The sequence below is a fragment of the Parus major genome, chromosome 15 (assembly GCF_001522545.3).
Source record: "Parus major isolate Abel chromosome 15, Parus_major1.1, whole genome shotgun sequence".
Taxonomy (NCBI): Eukaryota; Metazoa; Chordata; class Aves; order Passeriformes; family Paridae; genus Parus; species Parus major.
Window position 1 is genome coordinate 12172716 of NC_031784.1, and position 10191 is coordinate 12182906.

Genomic DNA, 10191 nt, shown 5'->3' on the forward strand with positions numbered 1-10191 from the left:
TTGGAGCAGCCTGGGACAGTGGAAGGTTCCCTGCCCATGGCAGGGGGTTGGATTAGATGGGCTTTAAGGACCCTTTCCCACCCAAACCATTCCATGATTTTGTGATTCCATGACCTGAGCTCATCCTGCAGCAGACATGCCCATCACCAGTGCATTTTTTTTTATGGATCTGTATCTAAACCAGCCCTGGATGAACCAAAACTGAGCCTTCCCACGTGGCTCTGCTGCATCCCCACTCCAGGGCACATCCACCACCCCGGGAGAAGGTGCTGGACAATTCTCTCAGGCACAGGGTGGGGCTGTTGGAGTGTCCTGTGCAGGGCCAGGAGCTGGACTGGATGATCCTGTGGGACTCTTCCAGCTCAGGATATTCCAGGATTTTATGCATCACCACAGGATGGTGCCAAAAGGAAGAGCCCCACTCCCCTGGGTGAGTCCTGAGCTCCAGGATCCTCTGCTGGGATGGAGGGGAATGGGGTGGATCAGGTGCCTGCACATGGCTGGGGCTTGCCCTTCCCAAACATCCTGGAGCTGTGGGATACCAGAGGTGCTGTTTCATCCAAAGACAGAACAATTAGACAATCAAACCACCTCAGGGGAGGCAGTCAGGATCCCAGGGATAACACAGGGGTTATTCTACCCTGACAGATGTCCCAGGGCTCCCGGGAGCTTTTCCACCTCCGCAAACCCAGCCAGCCCTGACAGGATCAAACCCAGGGTCCCCTAAATCCAGGCAACTGGGCTTTGCAAAGCTGCTGCCCACCTGGGCTGGTCTCACCCCAGGGTAAACCAGGCTTTGCTGGCACCTCCTGGGGAGCAGTGAACTCAGCAAATGCTTCCCTGCAGCCTGAAACAGGCACACACCAAGAAAATGGGCTGCCACAGGATCATGGAATGGGCTGGGGATCAGGGGATCTTTAAGCTTATCAAGCACTGTCCCCACCTTCCACTATCCCAGGCTGCCCCAAGCCCTGTCCAGCCTGGCCTTGGGCACTTCCAGGGATCCCACCCTGCCAGGGAACAATTCCTGCCCAATATCCCATCTAAATCTCTTTCAGTTTAAAGCCACTCTCTTTAAGCCTGTCACTATCTGTCCATGTAAAAAGCCATCCTCTCTCTTTTTTTAAACCCCTTCAAGTTCTGGAAGCTCCTGCCATTTCCACACTGGTCCCAGGATGGACACTCCCTGCTGCTGCTGCTCTGGGAGCCAGGGATGCTCCAGTTCTCCCAACCCTGAGTGTGTTTTCCCTCCATTTACTCTCAAATGCACCGTGAAAACCAAATTGCTGATGCTGCCTGTGCTGGGACAGGTCTGTGCAGGAAAAGACACGGAAGGAGCCACGTGCAGCTCAGCCAGAGGGAAAAAGGGAAGCAGGAACAGCAGCTGCCTGACCTTTTGGACTGGAGAGGCTGCAAAGGGTTTATCAGCATCCAGGCACCGCCACCAACCCCACACCAGGAAGACTCTGAGGGGGTCCTGCTTGTTTTTAGTAACACACAAAGGAAGTGGGAATAATCCCAACAAACTGATCTGGCGGCCAGACCAATCCTCTTTTAGCCAGATTACAACAAAAGCCAGGAGAGCCCCCACCTGCCAGGTGGCCACGTGGCCACAAACTGCACTGCAGGAGGTAGAGCTGCAGCCAGGAGCAGACCTGGGTGAATCCCGAGGGGAAAAGCAGCATGGAAACCCCCTTGGAAGCAACAGGGGGAAAAGGGAACCCAAAAGCCATCTGGGTTTGGCTCAGGCACGTGGGAGAACAGCGTGAAGGAAAGGTTTAGGATAAATTTCAAGGTTCTTCCCCCAGAGGTGCTGGCACTGCCCAGGCTCCCCAGGGAATGGGCACGGCCCCGAGGCTGCCAGAGCTCCAGGGGTGTTTGGACAGCGCTGCCAGGGACAGGGATTGTTGAGGGGTCTGGGCAGGGCCAGGAGCTGCACTGGATGATCCTGGTGAGTCCCTTCCCACTCAGGATATCCCTTGATGCAGCCCCACCACACACCTGACATCCTTGCCCACAGTCATGGACGCGATCACCTTCTTCACAGCCTCCTTCTTCTTCTCCTTCTTGTCGCTGTTCAGCTCGGCTTTCAGCTCAAATATCTCCCCTGGAAAAATTGCAAAAGTGGGAGCTCAGGGATTAGTGGCTGCTGGGTGAGCACAGCTCCCACCTGCAGCATGACAGGGTTCCTTTGCCACCCCTGAAAAGAGGGATTTACCTTCCCAAACAGCTCCCCGGGGGCTGGGGCTGCTCTGGGGGCTCAGCTCTCATCCATGGGAATGGAGATGAGCTTTGGAGGGAGATGCTGCAGGAGCCAGGAGCACCCCAGGGGCACTGGATGGGGTTATCCAGAGGGTATTTCTGGCTGTGGGGTGGTGATCCCAGCCCCATGAGGCCCTGCCCTTCCCAGGGATGATGGCAGATGGATTTTGGCACTGCTCCTCAAGCTCATACGCGGAAGGGTGGCTCCCAAATCTGTCCCTGCCCGTGGCAGCACCCCCCCAGCCCAGGGCACCATCTCCTGCCCTCCTGAAGCCACACTGAGCTCCTTATTCCCTCCTGGGCTGGCAGATTGAAGAGGAAGATTCCACATGGCTTCTCTCCACATTAATTCCTTGGTCTGGAGAGCGCTTAAGGCCCCGAGCGCTGCCCAGGGGAGCTCCTGAGCTGCTAAAGCCGATCAGCAGCTGCCACCAGCCCTGGCCGGGGTCAGGGGGCTGGGGACAAGGTGTCCTGACCCCACAGCAGCCCAGGAGCTGCTCCAGAGCAAGGAGCAGGGTGGGGTGTCAGCCACAGCACCCCACGGGGACTCAGGGTGTTCCCACGGGAGCTTCCCAGCCCTCCCCACCTGGTTTATACAGATGTGGTGATTTTGGGATCAACTGGGATATTCCTGCTCCTTCCCTTACCTTTCTTGGTGGTGGTGAAGTACTTGGAGTCCGTCATGGTGGTCTCCAGCCAGCAGCAGGGCCCTGGAGGAGAGGCAAAGCACTGAGGTTCAGGGTTGGTAATTTCCTCACAGGGATTGTCACACAGAGCTCCAGGAAGGGAAAAAAACAGGGGAGGGAAAGAGTTTGGGATCTCATGGGAAGAGTCACAAGGAGAAGCCCAATCCCTAAGGGAGGATGAGCACCTCACAGCTCTGTGATGATGGGGAATCAGCTGGTTCTCCAAAGAGGGTGTGGAGGAGGAAGGGAATCACTGAAGATTCCAGAGCTGCAGCCCTGACTTTACTCATCCCACCCCACAGAGAGCCAGGCAGCAGGGGCTCAGTGATCCCCCCTGGATTCACCTCTCCTCATCCAAAAAATGCTTTCTTAAGGAAAACTCAGGCCCAGCCCTCCCTGCACCTCCAGGGGGAACAGCTCTGGGCTGGGCAGAGGAACTGAGCCAGCCCCGAGGCTCAGCTCAACGGGACAGAGCTGCCAGATCAAAGGGAGAAACCAGCCCTGCTCCAGCAGGATTGCTTTAAATCCCAAGGGTGTGAGGCTTCCCCCCAGCACTTGAGGCTCCATTACATAATTCAGGCAGTTCAGGGCAGATTTAGGGCTCGGCAGGCTGAGGAAGGAGATGTGCAGCCCTTCGGAAAGGTCAGCGGGGATTTGGCTTTTATGGCTCTGGTTTTCCCATCTTTCCTTCAACAGGGAAAGAACCAGAGGCTCGTCCTTGAAAGCCTGCAGTGGCCTTGCTGTTTTGGAGGGGCAGGAACACGGGAAGCAGAGCCAAGTGGGAAAAAAAAGAGATTAAAAAAAAGAGCTTGCCGATGGGTTTAAAATGCAAATGAGCATCTTGAAAGCCAAACGCAGCAGGAGCACAGAGGAACTGTGTCCTCTGTTCCCTGTCCAAGCTGGAGAGGGATCCCCAGCAGGGATAAAAAGAAAATCTGGATGAAATCTGGGGGTTGAGCACACAGTTTGGGAGGGAGGGAAGGAGAGAGAAGGAGTTTGTGCAGGTTTGGGGCTGCTCTGGGGGCACGATCCTGGTGCTATTCCAGAGGGGGAAGCCTGTCACCACGCTCCCACAGCCCTGCCCCTCGGGAGACAGGACACTCCTCCCTGCCTCAGTTACCTGGGATTGATTCAGAGCCTTTTTTATCCCACTAAGTCGATGGCTCTCCAGGGAACAGCGGGAGCTCCGGGCTGCACCGCAGCTCTCTGCGCCTCACTGCAGAGCCTGTCCTGCCAGACAGCGAGGAAGGAAAGAAAGAGGATTCACTGCAGTCCCTCTGATTCCAGGACCTGGCTCGGACTCAGCCCTGCTCTGCAGAAGTGCCTGGAAAGCAAACTTGAAGGCGAGCAGGGAATTTCTGCAGGCAGCCGTGAGACGTGAATCCCACCGGCCACGTCCCTGCAGCTTCCCGCTCTCCCAGAGCCAGGGAAAGCACAGCCTGTGGTTCTCCCATCCACAATCCCACCAAGGTGTGCTTCAGGCACTCAAAACCCCACTGATTCCAGAGGCTGAGACAACCACCCATCCTCCCCACTCCTTCAAGCCCCTGCAGCAGCTCCAGGAAGGAAAGAGGCTCCTCCAGCTCGGGAACGAAGGCGCACCCCTCGCTCCTCACACCGACACAACCCTCCTGGCAGGAATCACCCCAGGGCCTGGAGCAGGGTGATGAGGGGATGCAAACACCTGCCAAACCTCAGTGCTCAGCACCCTGCACCCTGTGTGTCCCCCAGGCCGTGCCAGGGTGACAAGGCAGGGCCGGCTGCCAGCGCGGGACGCGAGCGCCGCGGGTGAATTCAGCCCTTGGGCAGGGGCCAGCGCTGCTGCCTGGCTCTGCTCTGGAGGATGAAAACGTGTGGTGCAGAGAAGGTGTTTGCTCCCTCAGCTCCAGCAACTCCCACCCAGCTCCTTTCCACGCTGATCTCGCAGTGAGGGGCTGAGTGGAGCAGCTCCTCACACAAAAAGCGGGATGCAGGCAACAAAGTCAAGGATCCTGACCACCCCTGACCTTGTGGTGGCTCAGATTTTACCCCATCTTCAAACCAAACTTGTTTTAAGCTGGTCTGGAAAACAGGATTCAAGGGTTAAGTGTCCATAAGGATCTGGAAGCTGCTGGAGAGGAGCTCCAGAGCTCCCCCACACCCAGTGTGGGCTCCTCAGGTCTGGTTTTGGGACAGGTTTTGGGAGTGACACAAACCCAAAGCTTTTTATCCCTGATTTTATTCCCACTCAAATTCTACAGCTCCACACAAACCAAGGATGCTCTCCTGAGCCTCTCAAGCCCCCAGGTCAGAGATGAGCCACCCCATTTTTCCCACGGCCACACCAGCACCTCCCAAATTCAGCTACTCTGGGAAAATAAGAGGCTCCTAAACCCAAAATACAACAAACACATCACTGGGCTTCCCACCGAGGTGGGTGCTGCCAGTGGGCTCCTGGGAATGACAACAATGCCAATATTTCCCCTCATGGAGAGTGGAGGAAAACTCATTTCTTCTGCTACTTTTATCACCCTGTTTTAGGATAATTCCTCCATCCTTGAAGGCGGAGTGCTGCTGGCCAGAGACTTTAACATGGAATGGTTTGGGTGGGAAGGGACCTTAAAGCCCATCCAGTCCCACTCCTGCCATGGGCAGGGACACCTCCCACTGTCCCAGGTGCCTCCAAGTCCTGTCCAACCTGGCCTGGAACATTTCCAGGGATCCAGGGGCAGCCACAGCTGCCCTGGGAATTCCATCCCAGCCCCTCACCACTCTCACAGGGAACAATTCCTGCCCAATATCGCATCCATCCCTGCCCTCTGGCACTGGGAGCCATTCCCTGTGTCCTGTCCCTCCATCCCTTGTCCCCAGTCCCTCTCCAGCTCTCCTGGAGCCCCTTTAGGCCCTGGAAGGGGCCCTGAGCTCTCCCTGGAGCCTTCTCCTCTCCAGGTGAGCACCCCCAGCTCTCCCAGCCTGGCTCCAGCCCTTGGAGCAGCTCCGTGGCCTCCTCTGGACTCACTTTCAGCTTCCACCAACACAGACCCACAGGGCTGGGATGAAGCTTTTAACCCATGGCCCAGACATCCCAAATCCACACTTATCCCAGCCCAAAACAGCTCCCAGCTCTTCCTAAACCCTCTGACAGCCCAGCCCAGGAGTTCTCAGGCTGCCAGAGTTCTGATCTGCCCAGCCTGACAGGAGGGGAAAGGGGAAAGGGGAAAGGGGAAAGGGGAAAGGGGAAAGGGGAAAGGGGAAAGGGGAAAGGGAAGAGGGGAAAGGGGAAAGGGGAAAGGGGAAAGGGGAAAGGGGAAAGGGGAAAGGGGAAAGGGGAAAGGGGAAAGGGGAAAGGGGAAAGGGGAAAGGGATGGGTTCATCCCTGCACACACATTCCTGCTGTTCAGGGGCACAGGCTGGCAATTAAAGCCAGGGAGAGGAGAAACTCCAAGGGAACTCAAAGGGCAAGGTCCTAGGAAAGGGCTCACCTGGAAAACAGAGGGGCAGCTGGAGGTCAGTGGGGAAAGGCAACTCCCACAAACAAACACCTCAGCTGGAAACAGAGCACTTGAGGGCCAAGGGGGCATAATTAGGGAAATTAAGAGTCTAAAAAATTAATGGGTAACTGGAGCCGTGGGGAATGACAGAACTGTGCCCTGCTGGAGTTCCAGGGCACTGCACAGGCCAGGCAGGGTGAGGTGGTGATGGCTCCCCACAGCTCCAAGCACATCCCTGCCCTATGGACAAACCCCAGGAGCTGCCACAAACACCAGCAAAGGGAGAGAAACTCTCCAGGGTGGAAGAAGAGAAGCAGAGGTTGGGGATCCACAACCCAACAGGTAAAGAGCCCTGTGCTGACCCCAGTTCTTTCCCTCCTTGCTCACAGCAGTGTTTCCCATCCTACAGAATGGGAACATGCTCCCATCCCTGTGCTCATCCACCTCTGCCAGGCTGCCACAAACCCCCAGGGCTCACACCAGCCACACACACATTCCCAGACCCCAGTAAGATATTTTTCCTCTGTCTGGCCTAACTGGAGCCAGTCTTTGCTCCATCTTGGCCCTGCAGCAGTGCTGGGCTGTGATTCCTCTGCTTCCCAACCAGGACCATCCACATCCTCTCACAAATCTGTTCCTGTCCAATCCAAGGGCATTCCAAAAGGCTCCATCTCCATCAAAACCCTTGGATAACTCAGGGGCAGGAGCCAAACTCCTACCAAAATTGTGGCAGATCCAAAGCAGTGGCACCAGCAAATGAGCTGCAACCAATACATCCCATCAACCAATAACTGGGGAATAAACTCCAGGGAAAAGGACAATCCTGAGGTGTCCCCTGCAGCACACACTGCCAGGATCCCACTGCCACAGAGCCCACAGCACCGTGCTCTCAGAGCTGGGGGGATTTTTAATCACCTTGAACAGGGATGGCACCCACAGGGGCTGCCCCCAAACCCCAGCTGGGCTTCCTCAGGGACACCAAGGGCTTTGTTCTGGTCACAGCATCGGGTTCCCATGGCAGAGGGGATGTTCTCCTCCTGGGAAAGCCAGGTTCTGCAGGGTGGACACCTCCTGCCGTGCAATTCCCAGCCAAGCAAGGCCCAACACCTCTGGAAAGCCCCTTGGGCTCCCAAAGCCTGTTCAGCCTGACAGTGTGACCCAACAAATGGGTGTGGGAGCCACAAACCACATCAATCCAACTGCTCATCCAAGGCTTATCCCATTTCCTGCCACCCCAGGAGAGAGCGGATACAAAACCCCACCTGAGCCCCCACTGCTGCTGGGGATGGGACCACGACAGGTGTCACAGCTCTGGGAAACTCCACAAAACACCTGCAACAACAGCAACACCTCCAACACGGCTCCTTCAGGCTGGAGCTGTCTCACAGCTCCTTTTTATCCAGTCTGGGGCTTTTCACCCCTAAAGTCTCCAAGGAGGAGGCAGCGAGCACAGGATATCAGCCCAGCTGCCTCCCTGTCTGCTCCATGCCCCCGTCCCAAATTATTCCACGCAGAGCCAAGAGCTGTCCCCATGGATGTGCCATGCCTTGAGGTGGCTGAAGGAGTGACCCCGTGTCCCCCAGCCCTTGCAGAGGGTCCTGCCCCCAGCGCGGGGGCTCTGGCTGTGGCCAGGACACGGTGCCCGGGGGGCTCTGGCTGTGGCCAGGACACGGTGCCCGGGGGGCTCTGGCTGTGACCAGGACACGGTGCCCGGGGGGCTCTGGCTGTGACCAGGACACGGTGCCCGGGGGGCTCTGGCTGTGGCCAGGACACGGTGCCCGGGGGGCTCTGGCTGTGGCCAGGACACGGTGCCCGGGGGGCTCTGGCTGTGGCCAGGACACGNACGGTGCCCGGGGCGCTGGGGAGGGGAGCAGAGCCCGGGCCGATCCCCCCGGGATGGATCCGGGAGGGCAGCGCTGGGACACGGGGGAGGCTGCGGGCTGCGGGGGGGACACAGCCCGGGACACGGGGTCACAACGGGGACACAGCCCGAGGCAGGAGGACGCATCCCGGGGGTCCCAGTGGGGCCGCAGCCGGAGGGGCAGAGAGGAGCCTCAGCTCAGGTCGGGCCGCGGGAGGGGCCCGGGCCCGGGAGGACGCGGCGCGAACCCGGGGGGAGCCCGTCCCCGGTGCTCACGGGCGGAGTTCGGGGAAGGCGCCCGGAGCAGGAGAAGCTGCGAGTCCCGGCTCAGCTCCCGGCTCAGCCCCCGGCCCGGCCCGCTCCGCTCCGCTCCGCTCCGCTCCGTACCTGCCGCCGCCGCCGCCGCCACCGGAACTGAGCAGCGGGGAGCGCTTCCGGGGCGGGGCGGGGCCAACGCGAGTGGGCGGGGCCAGGGGCGGGGCCATGGCGGGAGGGGCGGGGCTGGGAACGGGAGCGGGAGCGGGAACAGGGAATGGGGATAGGGATGGGGCACGGAGAGGGGACAGGGGACAGGGAATGGGAACAGGGAATGGGAGACTCGGGATGGGGACAGGGAATGGGAACAGGGAATGGGAGACTCGGGATGGGGACAGGGAATGGGAACAGGGAATGGGGACGGGGATGGGGACAGGGACATGGGATGGGGATAGGGAGCAGGGACATAGGGTGGGGACGGGGATGGGGATAGGTATGGGCACAGGGAAGAGGACAGGAGATGAGGAGAGGGATGGGCACAGGCATAGGAAAAGGGACAGGGATAGGGACAGGGATAGGGGCATAAGATGGGGACAGAGGATGGGGACAGAGGATGGGGACAGGGGATGGGGACAGGGGATGGGCCGTGGGATGGACCTGAGAGATATGAAGACAGGGGACACCCCAGGGGTTGGGATGGAAACAGGGGGGAAAAGGGCTTGGAGAGAGAGGAGAGGGCAAGACTTGGGAACTGAGGTCACACAGGGTGTGGGGGACAGGGTCACACCCTCCAGGTGTGTCCCCCTTTCTCAGCTGGGTGTCCCCACTCCTGGGGGCCCATAGGGTGGCCAGGACCTGTGGGGCACCGCCTGTCCCCCACCCACGGGCCCCCCATGGCCCCAGGCTGGTGGGGAATGGCCGGGAGCGGGAGCAGGGCGGGCACAGAGCTGCTCAGGGGTGGCCAGCGCCTGCTGTCCCCTGTCCCAGCACTTCCCAAGGATGTCACCAGCGGCCTGGCCGAGGCTGGGGGTGCTCGGCCTCCCTCTCCCTCCTGGATGCTCCCGGAGCTGCTTCCGGGACTTCTGTGGGATGAGGGATGGGACAGCAGGGACACCATGGCTGCTCCTGGGATCTATGGGCCTGCCTGCTGATTGGCTGGGATCTGTGCTCCCGTCTGCTGATTGGCTGGGGCAATGATTATGGGGCTGGCTGCTGATTGGCTGGGATCTAGAGACCTGTGTGTTGATTGGCTGAGATCACTGGGTCTGGCTGCTGATTGGCTGAGCTGTCAGTACCTGCCCACATGTTGAGCTCCGTGTGTGCTGATTGGCTGGGCAGTCTGTGACTGCTGATTGGTGGGATGGTACCTGAGTGCTGATTGGTGGGATGGTACCTGAGTGCTGATTGGTGGGATGGTACCCGAGTGCTGATTGGTGGGATGGTACCCGAGTGCTGATTGGCTGGGTGGTCTGCATTCCCAGGTTCCAATGGCAGGTTTGGGGGGGGTCACATCCCCCTACCTCATCCCCATCCCCTGTAAACCCCATCCCCTGTAAACCCCATCCCCTGTAAACCCCATCCTCTGTAATCCCCATCCCCATCCTCATCCCATCCTCATCCTCATCCCCATTCCCATCCCCTGTAATCCCCATCCCCT

The 10191-nt window shown here is 58.9% G+C and overlaps 1 protein-coding gene across 9 annotated transcripts in view; it reads right to left on the minus strand.

Moving 5' to 3' along the window:
• AP1B1 (adaptor related protein complex 1 subunit beta 1) overlaps positions 1–8689 on the minus strand; it is a 22767-nt gene extending 14078 nt beyond the window's left edge. For 6 of the 9 annotated variants that reach the window (XM_015643740.3, XM_015643739.3, XM_015643737.3 and 3 more), the window contains exons 1-4: positions 8667–8689; positions 4069–4178; positions 2910–2972; positions 2002–2107 (exon numbers count right to left, since the gene is read on the minus strand). In XM_015643740.3, coding sequence (XP_015499226.1) covers positions 2002–2107; positions 2910–2946 — 143 coding nt within the window. In that variant the 5' untranslated portion in view covers positions 2947–2972; positions 4069–4178; positions 8667–8689. Of the gene's footprint in view, positions 1–2001; positions 2108–2909; positions 2973–4068; positions 4179–7680; positions 7955–8666 lie in introns of those variants that run through there. The other 3 variants (XM_015643734.2, XM_015643732.3, XM_015643733.3) reach the window with 3 other exon arrangements.
• Between the last annotated feature and the right edge of the window lie 1502 nt (positions 8690–10191).